Consider the following 18,911-nt stretch of genomic DNA (forward strand, 5'->3'; position numbering starts at 1 on the left):
GAATTCTTAGGGATGACCTGGATTCAGGAGTCTTTCTCTGCTGTTTCACATGATTCGTCACAGTAGGAGCCACCAGGAAATATCTTATTAGTTTTATATTGCAGGGGCTGTGGCTGTATATGCCTAAACATGGTTAAACTAGTAGGATAAAATATCTTATAAAATATCTATCTTGCACCATATTTTTTGATCATTCAAACAGTAAACAATATCTTATTTGTATTTGGTTGTTTTACAAGTTAGTTAACTGTACTCCCATGGTCTTTTTAGATAATGGGATCAACACATGGCAGCTTGCTCAGGGAGTGATCAAACTGTTTTTGAAACTCTACTGAAAACAACACCCGTTGCTCGACCTCCATGCATATACTCACACTAACATAACAAACTACGCAGCAGTCCCAAAACTAAGTAAGCTTATAAAACCCACTTACCCTCAGTAGTTTTGGCTTTTCACTGCCCTCATTATTCATTTTTCACCACCTCCGTCAGGGCATGATCCGTGGAAAAACTGGATTATGCTTGACAAGGGTCACAAATGCTGATCACTAGGCAGCGGTGTCATGTTAATAGAGCTCTGAATGGAGATCTTTGTTGATAATACAAGGCCTGGCAGCCTCCCACTCACAGTGGCAGCCCTGTGGTGCTAATGGCTTCATCATTGGCAGGCAGACCACGTCAGTGCTTTAAATCACTTATTAGCCCTGGGGATAAATGCACTAGGGGACCTCACTGTGTTAGCTTGATAGCATTTCACCTAATGTTTAGCCTATTTAATTAAAGGAAACACATGCACATGCATACAAGAATTCAGACCATCTCAATACAATGCATTCAGGAAATATTGAGCCCCCTTCACTTTTTTTTGACATTTTGTTATGTTGCAACCTCATGCTAAAAATATTTAAATTCATTATTTCCCTCATCAATCTACTCTCAGTAGCCCATAATGACAAAGTCAAAACAGAATTTTAGAAAATTTTACAGATTTATTAGAAAGAACAACCAAAACATCACATTGACATAAGTTACAGTCTTGAATTGTCTCGGCTATGAAAAATCTTTGCACATCTGGAGTTTCTGCCATCCTTCTCTGCAGATCCTCACAGGCTCTGTCAGGTTGAATGGGAGCCATTTTCAGGTTTCTCCAGACATGTTGTCACTAAGCTACTCCAGTGTTGTCTTGGCTGTGTGCTCAGGGTCATTGTCCTGTTGGAAGGTTAACCTGTGGTCCAGTATGAGGTCCTGAGCACTCTGAACCAAGTTTTCATTAAGAATATCACTCTACTTGGCTCTTTTCAACTTTCTCTCAACCCTGACCAATCTCCCTGTCTGTGCTGCTGAAAAACTTTCCTACAGCATGATATTGCCACCACCATGCTTCACTATCGGGATGGTATAAGGCAGGTGATGAGCAATGCCTAGGTTCCTCCGCTTAGAACTGAGGCCAAACGGTTCAATCTCATTTGAGCAGAGAATCTTGTTTCTCACTGTCTGGAAGTCTTTTAGGGGCTTTTTTGCAAACTTTCACTGAGGAGAGGCTTCTGTCTGGCCCCTCTATTATAAAGCCCAGAACGGTGGAGTGCTGCAATGATGGTTGCTTTTCTGGAAGTTTTTCCCATCAGGAGTGACCATCGGGGTCTTGGTCACTTCTCTTACCAAGGCCCTTCTCCCCCAGTTGCTCAGCTATAGGAAGCATCCAGGTTGTTCCAGTTTTTCCATTTAAGAATTATGGAATCCACTGTGCTCTTGGGAACCATCAATGCAGAAGAATTTTTTATTGTAGCCCTTCCCAGATCTGTGCCTTGACGCAATCCTGTCTCTGAGCTCTCCAGGCAGCTCCTTCAACCTCATGGCTTGGTTTTTCATATATATGCATGGTCAGCTTTGAGACCTTAAATAGACAGATGTGTGTCTTTTCAAAGCATGTCCAATCAATTGAATTGACCACAAGTAGACTCCAATCAAGGTATAGAAACATTTCAAAGATGATCAAGAGAAATTGGAGGCACCTGAGCTAAATTTCAAGTGGGTCTGATTACTTCTGTCAATGTATATATGTTTAAGAAATTTGCAATTAATTCTAAAATTCTGTTTTCCCTTTGTCATGTGTTGAACGAAAAAATGAATTTAAACGATTTTAGCACAAGGCTGTAATATAACAAAATATGAAAAATGTGGAGGGTTCTGAATACTCTGTGAATGCACTTTAGGTGAGTTCAATTATCACATGGTTATTTTATTTTTCTTTGTGTGCAAATGGCATTGACTGGGTTTGTTCTTTTTTCATGATCTGTATACCTAGTGTGCTTGTTTTGTGATTTATATTAAAAAAATAGGCGGGTACAGTATGTATTTACCCTCAGACACTCAGTGTTCAGAATATGAATTTGAATGTAATGTCTTTCTTGCCTTCCACTTTCTCTATTCTAATCTCTTTGCGTTTTCTTTCCTGCTTCCTCCAAATTTCCTCTCAGGCTGGCGCGAGATGCCCCAGACAGATGCACCAGTCACTTTGATGCTGTGGCCCAAATACGAGGGGAGGCCTTCTTTTTCAAAGGTATTCAAGCCTAAAAGGAGAAAGTGAACAAGAGAGACAGACAGACAGACAGATCAAGAGTGACACTGAGAGAGAAGGGAGAAAAAGAGGTGAACAGAGAGGAGATAAAGTGAAAGAGTAAAGGACAGGGGGCGGGCACAAGACAGAGCGGTGGCTCCAACGATCGATAGAAAGCCAAGTCATGTGTGGCTCCTCAGACTTGTATCACAGGCTCACACGCCATCACATATACTGCAGTCTAAATAAAACGTTCCTTTAGTGGCCATGCTGTCGTGCTGTAAACATATAATTTGCTCAGCTTGAAATTGATCTTTTCGTGTCATTGGCGAGTCTGGCCAGTATATTTACAGAGCAAGAGAACTATCATCAACATGTTTAATGATTTTAATAACATAACTTTATATGATGTGTATCGGCTAAGGTTCCCCTTCTTGTTAAATAGTTTCTCCTCTCTCCTCTTAAGCACAAGCCCTACTGCCTTATTGCCAAATACTCTTGTTCACAAGTAGATAAATGTAACCGAACTAAAGTAACAAGGTAACATAATTTATTATTTTTAAATAAACATTTTAATTTTAAATTTTTCTAAAACATGGTCAACGTCAAGGAGAGGGAGGACTTTTGTTATGATTATTGCAAACACGGCACATGTATTGTGAAGAGGTTCCAAGCTCTAACGTGTACCTGTCCATCACAGGGAAGTATTTCTGGCGACTAACTCGAGAGAAGCACCTGGTGTCTCTGCGTCCGGCTCAGATCCATCGCTTCTGGAGGGGCCTTCCACCCAATCTGGACAGTGTGGACGCTGTGTACGAGAGACCAGGGGACCACAAAATAGTGTTTTTTAAAGGTCAATGTCTCTATCTGATTTCAAGTTTCACTTGTATTTTGTATTTGTGTGGATTTAATTGACTGACTAGACATATCTTTGCCTCCTTGCGACTCCATATCAGCATGACATTTATTTATTTTTAAGTGTTTCTGATATAACTGGGTGGATTTATGGAAACTAAAGGCGTTATTACTCCTTTTAATTATTACATTTTTGTTTACCTCTCAGGTCTAAAGTACTGGGTGTTTAAAGACAATAACGTGGAGGAAGGTTACCCTCGTCCAATCAGTGATTTCGGCCTACCTTCAGAAGGTGTAGACGCAGCTTTTGTTTGGCTCCACAACGATAAAACCTACTTCTTCAAGGACAACCACTATTGGCGCTACGATGACCACGTGAGGCGAATGGACCTGGGCTACCCTAAAGACAGCACGCTTTGGAAGGGGCTGCCACCACAGCTGGACGACGCCATGAGGTGGTCTGATGGTGAGGAGCCTTAGAAATGAACCCTTCCTTCTTCTTTAGTTTTCATTTTACCTCCTCTAACTGACTCCAATCCATCAATTCCAAAGCGTTTGTTTCTTCATGCACTGTACATCTATAGAGCAATATTAGTTTTAAATTATGCCAAAATTGAAACAGAGCCTTGAACAGAAATCTCTTCATCACTGGAAAAGTAATAGAAAATGTGAGGACAGATTCATAAAGTCTTATGTGGTTCTAACGGGAACTGTGAAAAGTTGGGAAAAATTGCATCACCGAGGTTATATTAACTTGGAGATGGAGACAACTTTTATATGAAAAACACACAACTGTTACGTTTATTCAATAACAGCATTAGTTAAGTATTTTATCATGCAAGTGAACACTATAAACTAACTGCACACTCACACTCTGCGTCCACACAAAACCTCACAAACACAGATTTACAGGCTCTCTGCAAATATGATGTATACATAGCCTATACAATAACAAATAATCAGTGACCCATAAAAAAGTGAACTGTGGTTATGGAAAATGAATTGTGCTGCAGTATGTTTGCCTTAAGGGACCTTTTGGATGCAAGCTGCTCAAGTTTCCAGACAACAAACTTTTTAGATTACAGTCACTGAGCCAGTCTACCAGAGAGAGGTCGTAAGACTGGCATCGCAGCTTGCCAACAACAGGCTTGACCTTTACACTGCAAACACAGCGGAGAGCCGTGTTGGGTGTTATAAATCCACATGCCGGTCTCCCCTTATTAATCCATGTTGCCACAGTGGAGTGAGCTCAGTGGAGTCAGTCAGATTCACAGGGAGCACACCATTTGAGAAACACTGCGTTGGCATGACAAGATCACTGATCTAATCAAGGAGGTCCAGCACAGAATGTTCCTCCTGCATTAACCTTAGCACAATCAATGTCTCACAGTCGATCCTGATCCGGTTCTACAGATCCATCCTCCGATACTGCCGCACTCCAAGATGGAGCTGAGGTTTGTCATTTGAACAGTTGAGCAGTCAGTCAGCTTGCAGTTGTCTTCTGTGGAAGTCCTGAATGGCACCACAGCATGAAAGAAAATGCCAATTTTAGCCGTTTGACAGACTGCCCTTTGGCATACAGATTCACACTATCTGCCTCAGCATCAGTTACTTCCCTTACAGCCGTCAACCGCCACAGTTTTTGCATTTCTGCCATGGAGCTTCCACATGAACAAATGACGATGTCGATCAAAGAATGGATGATATGTTAGAAATGGGGCCAGCTCGAGTCTGTGAGTGACCTTGCATTCCAAATATTTCAGCTTCATAAACTAGGCATTTGTGGTGTGTCACTGTGACAGCACGGGTACTACCGTCTGTTCCTATATAATTAAACAGCTTCCGGAATATAATTAGAGTCTGTGTCATTTCTGAAACACATCAGGGAAGAAGTGTCAGTGCCAGATGGACGACACAAGTCTTGTTCTCTGCTAACGACCTCAAATTGGCTCATATTTTTCATGACATATGGTCGACCACTAAACAGCAATTGTCAGTAACTTGAAAAAGTCATCACCAGTCACTGGTGACCTTTTTCAAACATAAGTCAGTCAATTATGATCTTTGATCAGCGATCGAGCAGTTCTACTTCATACAGTAAGCACACACCTTCTGTAGCAAACAAGATATTGCTTTGTTAGGAATGATATAAGTGATACATTTGCAATACTGTTACAGATCTGGATGTGTTTCCTACAGTATTCTGTAGACAACTCTGTGTCAGACACAGAGTAGATCAGCCGGATATTAATATCAGCTCTCAGAGCTATGACACATGTTTCACCAGCCTTTGTTGGATATTTCTAATTAATGACATTCACAGGAGCAGAGCTCTGAAGTACTGAACACACCTTTGTTTTATCTTTTGAAAAAATCAGTTGCCTAACATTTAGCATATTGCCTTTGTAATTTCCTCCATGTACAAATAATGCTGTCAGATATTTACCACGCTGTCCAGCTGAGTGAAATAGTTTAGTCGATATAAATTGGACCGTTCATCCCAGAAAGACCGGGGGGGTATTTACACACAACAATTTTAATGAGCAATTGATAAAGTTATGTAATGCATATTTATCTTACGTTATTCAGTTAGTGAGTGTGTGTGTGTGTGTGTGTGTGTGTGTGTGTGTGTGTGTGTGTGTGTGTGTGTGTTGATGTGCGTGTTTTCCTCCCTTCCTACCTCTCTCCTTCACCTCCCTTTAAACCCATCTCCCAACCTCCCCCTCTCTTTTCCCTCCTCTTGGTTCTCTGAATGTGGCTTTATGGCTTTATAGGTGGAGGTGAGGTAATGTGATCATTACGGGGGCACGTCACGCCTGAATCTGCCATGTCAGTAATGTTTATGACAGACTATGTGCATCTGTGCCTGTAAAATATTCTGCTCTTTTAGCTTCTATAAAATGTCTAGTACTTTCTATAAAACCCACGCTCATATGTGAGTTTGAAAGTGTGTGTGTGCGTGTGTGTGTGCGTGTGTGTGTGTGAGTGTGAGTGTGAGTGTGTGTGCGTGTGTGTGTGTGTGTGTGTGTGTGTCAGATAGACCTCACAGAGCTCGCCTTGTGTAATTATGTGTGGTATTAGCATGACATTAGCCATTATGAGCAGTCATTATTAGGGTGTTCCAGAAAATAAATTGCAATAAGAAAAATTCATCACACTATGCCACTACATTGTATGAACACAAGAGGTTGAAGTTTGTTGAGACAGTGTAAATACTGTAGAAGATTCATGATATGTGTGCCAGTTAACACAGTTTGATGCATCTTGTCTCTTTATGGAAACTCTTGCCCTCTAAGTGTATTTTGATCATATACATGATATGTACATTTTTTGTCTGCAGCTTATTTGTTCTGATGTTTCTCTCACAGTTAGAACTCGAAAAGTTAATTAATAAGCGCACTGAGATTTAGACTCTCTGACTAAATAGGCTGAAACCAAGAGCCTGGTTCATAACTTGATTTAATTACTGTGCAGCATAGGAGGATGTGGAGTATAATAGTATAAGACTTAATTAGTACCAAAATATGAAATAAATCAAGAAGGCAGCTATTATCCTGGTCTCTGAAAGTTTCGAATAATATTAAAAGTAATGAAGGACATTTTCACAGCAAGGACATATTTTTCAATGCTTTCAACAAGAAAGAAAAAAATCCATTTAGACTCACCTTATTGAGTTAAATTGATTTGTGTGAACTACTTTTTTCAAACCGGCCATCAGATTTATGTTTACTCATTACTTGGCTGTACGATATTCTCTTAAACACACAGAATGTAACTTCTGCCTTGATCTAGTCAATCAAAACAATAACAAGAGACGGTGTTTGGTGACGTCGTAAAGTAGTGTGGGATCATGAGAGTTGTTCACCGTCGTCTTCACCACCATTGCTATCATTGCAGTTAGCTACTCCCAGTTAGGATTCCTTCAGTGTCACTTGTTCAGGAGGTTTTTACTGGAAGCCGGATTATCTGCTCCTCCTCTCCAAATCAAATGGACCATGTGATTAAAACTGGTAGAAACACAGAATAAAGCCATTTCATGTTAAATATCAGTGATTCACTGACGGTGTTTTATTGGAAGTTGTAAGAAGAAATTCTTGTGCATTTAAGAACCAAAAACCATCTCAATGTAATTTTACATCTCCTGTCTCTAGCTCCTCTCTAGAGCTCTATAGTAGCTCTAACAGGTCGGTGAGCCAATCAGAAGAGAGGCTCAGTGGCTGACTGCTTTCTGAGTGATCGAATTAAAATATAGCAGATTTCAGTTATACACTCAGAGAAACCAAATCATGCAAGGTTAGATGGTGGATCTAGGTGCACTGGGCTTGGGGCAATTGACAGGCGACCAAATGAAACGGGCCGTTACCTTGATTAAAATTATGGATTTCTCTAGGTTTGGAAACTGCTGGAAATATTTGGGATGATGTAAGTACACAAGGGAACAAAATATATGGCTGTAGTTATTTTTATACATTTAAAATACCTTTAAAACTAGATAATTAAACATCTAAACCCATATGTTCTTTATAAATCCAGTGTAATCCTCTCAGTCACAGCAGAATGCCAGCGTTAGTTCCACTTTATAAGTGAGACTCAAACACAGACCAAATATTGCATGTCACTGGCAGTCAACAAATCAATTGCTCTGGTGCTGAAGGGTAAAATGAGCTGTCATGCTTGATTGTAACCCACTATTGCATGTTGTTATGGTAATCCAAGTGACATGTGCACATTAAAGTTTGGTTGTTTCCTATTCTAATTATAAAGGGAGGAGGACGTTAAGAGTTCATTAAACAGCTGCTGATGTTATTCAGTAAACTACTTATAGTCAGTGTGTTAACTCTTGACCCTGCGAAGTCTGAAAGGTCAGTGATGTGGTTTGACTTGAATAAGCATTATTTTGTTGTTTAACTTTATCTGTTTTTGCTTGTGTTATGTACTGGTTATTATACTGTTATAAACTCATAGTTATAAACCCTAGACTGATTAGTTGTGCTACTATTCTGTAATGAGCTGTCATATTTGACACATAAAGGCATTTTATAACAAAATATTTCAAGGCAAACTTACACTCTGCCATAAATCTTGAACGCAGTAATGCACAGCAAAAAGAAAACTTGCCATACATCCATATTTGATGTATCCTTTCTACATAAATAGAAACTTTGCAAAAATACTGTTTTTGGCCTGTAATGTAATGTATTAAATCAATTTTATGACTGAACAATTGTAGAGATATAATCATATATTGTGATCGCTTTGTCTAAGAAAATGACACTTTCAACTTATCATATCAGCATGTTCCTGCCATTTCCTTTGACTAGATAAGAGCCTCTGATCTGGAGTCGGCCCCCAGGCACTAGAGAAAGGTTGCCTGCTGTTCCTAAGCAATTATGATAGGTCAAATGCTGAGGACATGCTTCCCATAGGGATTATTAATGTTTACTTTAGCTTGCATTGTTTTGGCTGCCTTTACCAAGCAAATCTCCTCTAAGGGATGCTTCCACCAGTTCTCCAGATTAAGCCTTAATAAAAACACATGTAGATGTTGAAAACTGGCACAAAAACAACTCATTAGCAGGAGGTACTCAGTCCTTGTTTCAGGCCACTCTCAATGGGAGCAAGCAACATCACCTCTCTCCCCTGCGGCAGCTCCCAGCTGAATGTGTGGAAGCTCTTTTCCCTGTTGGTTGTTTAGAGGTCTGTGTTGTGTCTGAGCTTTCGCCAGCTTCACAGGTCCTGCTCCAAGCTCTTTGATGTGTGTGTACGTGTGAGTGGGAACAAGACAAATCCAAAAGAGGGGACAGCCCCAACAAAATCCACAATTCTATGGAAAGACACATACAAATACAAGCATGTACTGTATATAAAGAAGAATACACATATTCACATATATCCACACCTTTGGACCAGGGAGCTGGAGCCACATCAAAGCCTTTATCTGCTTTCAGGCTGCTTCCTCAAGCCTAGGATGAAGAGAAAAACAGTGAAATAGACAGAGGTGAAGTGAGGAAGATGCAGTGACAACTCGTCACTGCTGAACAGTGAGTCAGAAGAGTGTTAAGGAGAGACAGAAGCAACAGAGAAATCACAGGTTTAAGAGATGGATAAGAAAAGTGATGAGAGGAAATGACTGGCATGATAAGAACAATGCTGGAGGGAGAGCAAAAATAAGTTAAAGGAAGGAGCAAAAGAGCATCCATAATGTTAGTTATACATTAGTCTTTCTGGATAAGCCTGCTCATGTATTTCTTTTTACTGTATTTTAATACTTCATATGCATCATTGTTGTGCTTTGGTCTGCCTTAAGGGCAAAGACAACAGAATGTGATGAGTTTCATATTAAATTGATTTCTGATCCTTGTTGTTCTGTCTCAATCTCATAGCACACACTAATAACAACCCTTTCTCTTCCCTCTTCTCGTCAAGGTTCGTCCTATTTTTTCAAGGGGAAGGAGTACTGGCGAGTGCCGGGCAGTGACATGGAGGTGGAGCCAGGATACCCCCGCCTCATCGCTAAGGACTGGCTGCTGTGCACCGAGATGCAGTCGGACTCTCCAGACACAGAGCCCAAAAGCACAGAGACGAGAATCAACGGGCACCATCACCCAGACCACGCAGAGAATGGATACGAGGTTTGCTCCTGCACCTCTGACACCGCCTCGCCTTTGGGCGTCCGCCCCTCACCATCTCCCATCTGGCTCCTGCCGCCACTCTGGACGCTCTCGCTGGCCCTCCGCTCTGAACTGCTATGATGCCAAAGCATGGGACAAAGTTCTCAAGTTGGGTACAAGAGAGAGACTCACTCGTGGAGGGCCAGTGGAAACTAAATACAAACTTAAAAATTTTGTTCATATAAATATCAATTGGTATGTTTTGCTATTATTTTGCTGTTATTTATTTCACATGCCATTTGGTGGTCATCTAAAGCGCCTTGCAGTATGAGTAGTGCATACAGTTATCATGTTATTACACTAGGGTATCCCTAGTAATCATCAATCCACTGACAATAACAGTGCTAGTACCGTACTTTACAGATTGAGTTACACAGAATCACAAGTTCTATTCTTTACCGTCTTGAGTGACTAAACTGTCTCTGAAAGGAAAGAGTGGGACTGATCAACATCAACTGTTCACATCTACAACAGTTTTCTGCACCACACACTGATGATAATTACTTTTTTCATGTTCAAGTTTACAGCAATAATGAATGGCATTGTGGGATGTAAGCAGATAGACATTGATTAAAAGGTACATTTTTACCTTAAAGGAATAATTCCACATTTTGGGAAAAAATCTTACTGGGAGTCGGACAAGAAGATCGACACAACTCTCGTGTCTGTACGCTAAATATGAAGTGATGGCCAGGAGCTGGTTAGCTTAGCTTAGCATAAAGACCGGAAACAAAGGGAAACAGCTATAGCCTGGCTCGGTCCAAAGGTACAGGAACTCATTCCACCCAACAACGCCTCTAAAGCTAATGATCACATTTTATCTAGTCCATACAAAAACAGTGTACAATGAAGAGTGCTAGTTTTTACAGGTAGTTGTGTGCTGGTAGGCAGATTGTGTTACCTTCAGACAGAGCTAACTGTTTCTCCCTGTTTCCAGGCTTTATGTGAGGCCAAGCTAAGCTTCTATATTAATATAACTTCTGGCAGGAATGTAAATTAGCATATTCCCCAAATTGTCTGACTATTGCTTTAAATTGTGCCTGGCAAGCAGACCTTTCTGCCAAGCTGCTTACTGCATCCCAGCATTCTCCACCAATGAAATTGGTTGGTTTCAGTTACAGTTAAGGTTATGGCCACAGTTGGGGTTTGGTTCCACCAATCCTCAAGAAAGAGACAGGACTTTAACTCAGTCTGACAGGTAGAGCAGCCTGAAAGACTTAAACCAGGGCAAGAATGACATTCGGAAATACAGATACTATCGTTAGACAGGTAACTGACACCTGGGCATGTATCAAGGCAGACAGGTGAAAAGTACCCTGGGATTTAGTGTAGATAGATAGTTAGGCTTACAGATGAACAGCCCCATGGGGTGTTGACAGGATGACACATGAATGGCATGCTGGGATGTCGACAGGTAGATGAATGGCGCCCAGGGCTTCAAAAAGGTAGACAGGTGAATACCATTAAGTGCAGCTACGTGGAGAAAAGGGCACGCTGGGATGTGGGAAGTGAGACAAATGAATGATTTCCTGTTAGACAGAGAGTTAAGATCCCAGACTTTCTTAATGTCGCTTAACGTCATTATCTTCGCTTAAATCCCTTACCCGTGCTCCCCACGCTTTTCGAGGAACTGCTGCTCATGTATCTCCATGAATTTATCACTTTCACCCCCGATACAGAAGCATTCCCTGCCTCTATCAGAGGCAGTATCGGTTTTGTTGTATTTTTTGTATTGAATATGGATAGATTGTGATTCCATATTGCTTTGATCAGATTATAGTTCACTGAGCCTTTTCTTCATCAATCCAAGCTCCTACTGGTGACGTCCTTCGCAGACCTCACAAGATAGCAACCGGATTTATTATTGCTGATATATTTACCTACAGTTTAAGTATAGACACAGATATATTTGAGTCAAGATGTTCCATGGTTCCTGCAAAACCAAGTGGACTGTGTATATTTCAAGCTGTGTTTTCTAATGTAAAATATTTTTGTAAAAAAATAAAAGAATCTGAATGACTTTATCGGGCAAATGTGTGGTCACATGAATTCATATCAGGACAGATTATTTAGAGTGCTCAGTCTTGCAGCTGTGAGGGCCGAGTGTGTAATTATTTAGTGTCATTGAAAAGGAGCCCGGGCTTGAAGACAGATGAAGGTAACATGACAGCTTGCAGACACCAACTGGGAGATGTTCTCCATCTCTGATGTTCTTAAGCATGTTTTCTCTTGTAATGGTCACTGCTGTTCACCAGGAATGCAAAGCACATTGTGTCAATCACACCACACACTCACACTTTTGAGTGGCTTTATGAACAGATTGGCACAATATATATATATATATATATAGCATTTTTTTAAAGGGAAGAAAATTAGTGAAGTAATATCACCTGATCCACAAATTTCCAGCAGCTCAAAGTGAAAAAAAAGTGCTTGGGAATAATGAACAAAAACCTGATGTCAGCCATAGGTTTCACTCTCACTTCAGTTAACTAAGAGGTTGAAGATGACCCCCACCAAATCCTGTACAACCACACTTCACTCTGTTTTGAGCTAAAATAAGCACACATAAAAAGCATCAACCACTATTTCCGCAGTAATGAGCCTCTTGCTTGATTGTTTATTATTCTATTTACAAGTGCATTTTCTATTCTCCAAATTCATTCTATTCTGAGATTAACAACTTCCATTGTGTTTTGTTGTAATAGGTTGTACTGTTATGATTTTCAATATACTTTTTTTTTAAAATTCCACATTAGTTTAAAATGAATTCATTGTTATTCCCCCAGCATCTCCCTGTTGTCACGCCGTGCAGGTCGAGGTGTGACACCACTAAGAGCAGCAATTTTTCTTCCCTCCTCTTGACACACTTGAGTGGTGTTAATTAACTGGTGTGACTCGGCGGCCACCGGGAGAGCACCTGCTCCCGGGGGCGAATGCAGCAAGACGGGTCACTTTTCAGCAGTTTGACCACTGATCCTACTTCAGCTGCTGTTCTAAACAAACCAATTCCAAAAAGTTTTAGCACTGTGTATACACTGAAGTTATTTGATGAGGGAAGTGTTTTTTAGTTAGTTAGTTTTTAATTTAGGTTACTACTTTTTCAAAAATCCTTTCATTTTATCAGCGGTTCTACATTGACTGTATTTAATTAATACATTATAACCTGATGGTCTTGATTGGTCCTTCTGTCTCATAACTGTCTATTTCTATTTAGTCAGGTTTGCATTAAACTCAAGACTTCTGTGTCTCCTGAGGCCACTGATCTGTGACTCTTTCCATGTTTGAGGGCCTACAGTTTAATCCCAACTAATGACTGCAAAAAACATACACACATCACATACAAACATTGTATTACAAATCATCTTTTGTTTCTTTTATTCTAGTACTTTTCATAGGAACTTCATGAAGAATGAACCACGATATCTGGAAGAAACCCTCAACAAAAACCACTGACAGCTCTGATGAAAAAGTTTGGGTTTTTAGAGGGGAGCATACAGAAAAATCAAAAAACAGACAAAGAAATGAAAGAGAAATAGGCGCGCAGGCAGACATTTGGACTGCTATGGCTGACATCTGTAGAAAAGTTACTAACTGGTAGATTTTTTTTTAAAAATATATATAAGAATCCACTGGAAACTGAGGAAAAGTTTCAACAGTTTTCATATAACTTGTGAGGCTCCTTGGCAGACAGATGCCAAACTCACAAAATCCAGACTCCTATAGTAAGATGAAATGCAATGCCAATAGCCTGTGCAGAAGAACTGACCTGTGGAGTCCTCTGTTAAACACTTTGTGTACGTAATCATGCGTGTCCACGCACCAAAGTATACTGTTCCCTCAGTCACTGCACTGTGGAAAAGTGATGCTGTCAAGAGCCCAGTTCCTTGTTGATGCACGAGAGAGGGTGGGGGCTGGGTGGGGGTCAGCAGAAGGAGCTGTTTCAAGCTTTCATGGTGGGAGAATTGGCAGACTTCTCAGACAGATCTCTGGCAGCTCTCTGCCGTCACATTCCACAAAAGGTCATATTGAATTCAACTCTTGCCCACACAAACCAGGGGATACGGCAGGAAGGAAGGGTGCGCCGGCTCGTTTCTACGCAGCTGAAGTTTGAGTAGAGGCATTGCCTCCAAGTCCTGTCGTCCGGTGTGATGAAGTGACACTGCAGGACATGAGAGACATCACCTTGATGGAACATGTGTGGACTAGTGCAGCAAAAACAGATGCAGGGTACAAGCAATGTATGGAGCTGAAATGTCATGAGGGAACTGAAAGCGCACATAACAAGAAATGCCTCAAATCTGCAAGTAACACTGTCAAAATATACAGGTTATTATGAAGTTTTAGAGTTTTGTTTTTGACTAATGTCAGTAATTTCATCATTATTCTGCCATGCAAAATGAAGTAGAGGGTTTTTTCAAAAAAAGCAAAATACCGGGTCAGTGGATGAGAGGAGAGACACTCCTGATCTCACTGGACCGTCATTCTGGCCTTTCTCTGGTGAACAAACTGACACATTTTATTGGGTGATGACTGTGAAACGCCCTGAAGGCCTTTAATACAGTCCAGATAAAACAGCAACACACAAGTTTCTAAAGCTCACTGTTCTCATTTATTATCCAACAGGAAACAAGTCCAACGTGACTCATTAATGCATTCAAAGCAAACAAGGTGTACTGCTTTGCATGTGAATAATTCAGAGGTGTGTAAGTATGTGCAAACACGTGCGATTTTTGAGATAATAATAACTGGCAGCAATTTAATTTGTTATATATCCAGCTCTCTATTAAGCGTCTTTGTAGACTGTTATTAGAAAACTGATACATTCAGTTATGATGAGAATGATTCGCCCTTAAAGTGAATTTCATATTATGTCGGTAGACAGTGTGTTGTACAGCTCCTTCCCAAGCAAAGTGGTCTTAAAAGTTTATTTCAATGCAAGACATGCAGGTGGGTGGCAAGATTTGTAGCTCTCTATCTTAATGAAAATGTTGACTATCATATAGCTGTGCACCTTTTTCACCAAGCAGATAGTATATATATATATACTATATATATGTCCCGATGTTCGGCTGAAGAGATGAGCAGGGCACAATGCCACAACACGTGGTGTTAGCTAAGTGAAGGCTGACCTTGTAGGAGATGGCTGCTTTTAGCCCACCGTCAAGGATATAAAGTTCTCTCATAATAAACATGTTTTATAATGTGCAAGGTATGTAGCTAAAATGAAAAAATATTAAATATATAAATGGATTTTTTTTTTTTAAAAAAGATGGTGTGTGCAGTAGGCTAAATTAAAAAAATAGATGCTCAATGTCCATGTAGAAAGCTTGATAGATGGCTTAATATGAAAAACAGCTGTGTGAAAAGACAAGATGAAGAGATAGTCTACACTATCCTCAGGCCTACAAACATGCACACACATTCACACACTCTTGTTTCTCTCAGATTTGAGGAATTATATTGTCATTCTAAATGTAACCAAAAAACAGATAACACTAAATGGTTAAACTTACCTTGTGGGGACAAGGTTTTGTCACCAGAGGGGAGGTAAGTCCTCACAATGTCATCGTGTTAACAGGTAAAATGTCCCCACACAGCACACACAACAAACCCGTCATTCATTTCTTTCCTAATGAAGGATATATCCATGTGCTGCAAAAAAAATTAATACAGTTAAGATTATTTACTTTCTATCTGTAACTGAAGTCATGTACTTTTTCACAGGCATAGCTGTCCTTGAATTATCATTAGTGTGGTTGACCATTGTTAAAATTCATTACACAGTGTGTCCTGATAAAACAGGTCATTTTGCCCTTGCATGGACGTGATGAGTTGAGGTACCACTGTGTGTGTGTGTGTGTGTGTGTGTGTGTGTGTGTGTGTGTGTGTGTGTGTGTGTGCGCGTGTGTGTCAGTCTTATTGCAGATACGGAAGCTGTAGATGTCTAATATAGTATGTGTTACAAAATTCCATTTAAATTGTAATTTAACAGGCAACTTACATTTAGTCTGTATGCAGTTTTGCAAGTATATTAGGACACATTAGGAGTCTCTTCTGTAGCCAGAGTGAACACCTGAAGGCCTTTGCACCAACTATCACCAGCAGAGACTTAATGTGGGCCAGGAGGAACCAATCAATCATTCTGTAGGAACCACAGAGCAGCTAAAATATTCAAAACCAGAGCAAACCCCTGCAGAGTGGACACCTGCGACAGTGGCTGGTGGGCCGCTTACAGCAAAATACACCAACTGTCCTGTATAGTCAAACTTTCTGACACACTGAAACACTCACTCCACTGAAAAGGAGAAGAGTAAACACTGAATTAATATATTTTTTTATAGACATGAATACATGCACAGCAGCCGTAGCCTGTTGTCAGCGGTGCATCATTATGCAGACCTGCACAGCACTGTGAATGTAGCCCGATTCTAGGCTCAGGATTTCCTTATGACATGAAGCAGCACTGCTGGACAATACTGCACAGGCATTACACAATAACTGGTGGTCACTGAACTTATATCTGTTAAATTGCAGCAGCAGTAGCCCTTTGATATCAGATTTCCAGTGAGACTGAGAGTGGGCAGAGAGTGGGATGCTTCAAGTAAATTGTACTGGTCCCTCCACTATGAGTCAGAAAATTGAATTCCTAAAAAAAAATGTCTTCCTTTACATAATTGACATTTGACAATGTGGTAACAGTGTTTCTGCAACTCAAAAGATGTTTTAATAACAATGTTTCCAGGTATTCCACAACACTGACATTGATTATTTTATTATATTTATTTCCTGAGTGAATGTTTGTTATGTTATTTCATTTTTTAGGAAAACTAATATCCAGAGAGTGAGATATAGCAAGATGACAAAATGACTTAAGATTATGAGTTTTCCTTGATGTTTTCACATCACTGTCTGAAAGCAGTGAACCACAGACCTGGTCTCTTGTACAGTCCTCTATTGCCCTCCTCTGGTAGTATAATATATAGAAAGTGTGCAAAACACTAATCCATGAACTCCTACACAGATGAACTGCCTCATATATGTTTGAAAAAATCTGTGAAGCCCACAGTCAAGATCAACATTTGAAATATTACATAATTTGTAATAGGTGTTAGCGAAAGGTTTGTTCCTTCTGCCATACATGTGCTGAACAACTGAACATTTTGTGTTATGAATACACATCACAGTGTTTTTGCTATGGATGTAATATTAAATTATGTGCACATTTATCATCTGCAACTGACAGCGGAAAAACTTTCCTCTCAAGGACAATAATTAATCTAACATGATAATGACGGATGCTGTGGTCGTCAGAAATGCATCAAATCATTCAACCAAACAAAATCAAAAATATCTTAGATTTAATTTAGCCTCATTTAACTCTTGAAAGCAACACAATTAAAGGAGTGTCCTGTGTCTATGATTAGACTGAAGGTCATGATCAGGGATGTACATGTTGACTGGATGATACACATAAACTGAAGTTAAGAAACAGCCACTAAAATCACAGGTGATCCTATGACTCCAGTTTGAAACCAACTTATATTACTGCTCCTCATCATGAAAGAGGAAAAGTTAACGCTACTGGGGAGAGAAATTCTAAGTAGGTCAATGTGTCTGTGGTCAATTCAAAGGAGGAAGTAAGACTGAAATGAGACAAAAACATAAGTCTACCCTTGGGGAAGCAGTAACACTATAAATGGTGTACAAATTAAACTATTTCCATTTATTATGATCTCATCATTTTGCTTATTTACATTCAGCAGCCCGTTTCTCCTCCTCTGCCTTGCTTTAAAAGGCCTCCATTTTTCTGTCACTTAATGTTCACGCAGATATCCTCCAGCCTTAAAAGAGCCTTTGAAAAGTTGCCTGTTCAGACGAATTAAAAGTTGGTTAAATGGTCACTACACAGACACAAATAAAGGTTACAGGTTACTGGTCACTGTCATCCTCTCCCTGCAGGTTTTCATCCATTTCTCTGACGTTCTCCCATTTGCAGCTGCTCCATATCTGCTATCATTTCTTCCCACATTCTCTGATTCTTTCCTGTAAGTGGCCCCTCTGGCTTCTGTCTCATACTCTAGCTCATCATTTTTCTCCATTTAAACTTTCAACAGTCTTCCTTCTCCTCACTCCTCCCCCCATTTGCCCCAGTTCTGCGTGCTTTCTACTCCCTATACTCCTGTTTCTTTTATTTTCCCTAGACACAATCTCTCTCTCTACTCGGCTGTGAGTTTCAAAACACATTTAGATTTTTTCTTCTTTCTTAAAACTGCAATACAACCAATAATGATCCAAACTGTCACTTTTACACACTACAGAAGAAGTGGATTTTCAACTGGTATTGGAAACTTGCCCTTCACAGCCCATGACGATGACAATGATGATGATAATGATTATTATGATAGTCCATCTCTCCACCTAGTGGTGAGGTTAATAAAAATACATTTGCGGTCAGCGAACTCTCATCAAGGGAATATGGCATCATTGGCATCCCTCTCAATCTAAAAGAAATAATCAGTTCAATTTTATCGTTTGTACTTAAAACAAAATCTATGAAATCTCTTTTTCTTTTGTTTCCTCATTACTTCAGGACAAAGATTCCTAGACATCAGTAGCTAGAAAAACGTGACGACATGAAAATCTATCTGCCAGATGTATTTAATATTATTTTATTATATTTTCATTTTTAAGTCTAAACTAGTTTAGACTAGTTCAGACAAAACAAACGTTCATCTTGTGACAGGAGACCGCTGAGGACCCTGGTCCGCTGACGTCAAATCTACATCTGTAATTGCCCTGCGCATGCGCTCTGTTGCAGAGGCTAG

The 18,911-nt window shown here is 40.0% G+C and overlaps 1 protein-coding gene across 1 annotated transcript in view; it reads left to right on the forward strand.

Moving 5' to 3' along the window:
- The window catches only part of mmp17 (matrix metallopeptidase 17), a 77,197-nt gene extending 67,033 nt beyond the window's left edge, over positions 1-10,164 (forward strand). Inside the window, exons 7-10 of the mRNA XM_022760815.1 lie at positions 2,478-2,560; positions 3,258-3,410; positions 3,621-3,878; positions 9,839-10,164. Coding sequence (XP_022616536.1) covers positions 2,478-2,560; positions 3,258-3,410; positions 3,621-3,878; positions 9,839-10,164 — 820 coding nt within the window. The remainder of the gene's footprint in view (positions 1-2,477; positions 2,561-3,257; positions 3,411-3,620; positions 3,879-9,838) is intronic.
- The last annotated feature ends 8,747 nt before the right edge of the window (positions 10,165-18,911 follow it).

The sequence above is a fragment of the Seriola dumerili genome, unplaced genomic scaffold (genome assembly GCF_002260705.1).
Source record: "Seriola dumerili isolate Sdu_G_001 unplaced genomic scaffold, Sdu_1.0 BDQW01000365.1, whole genome shotgun sequence".
NCBI lineage: Eukaryota > Metazoa > Chordata > Actinopteri > Carangiformes > Carangidae > Seriola > Seriola dumerili.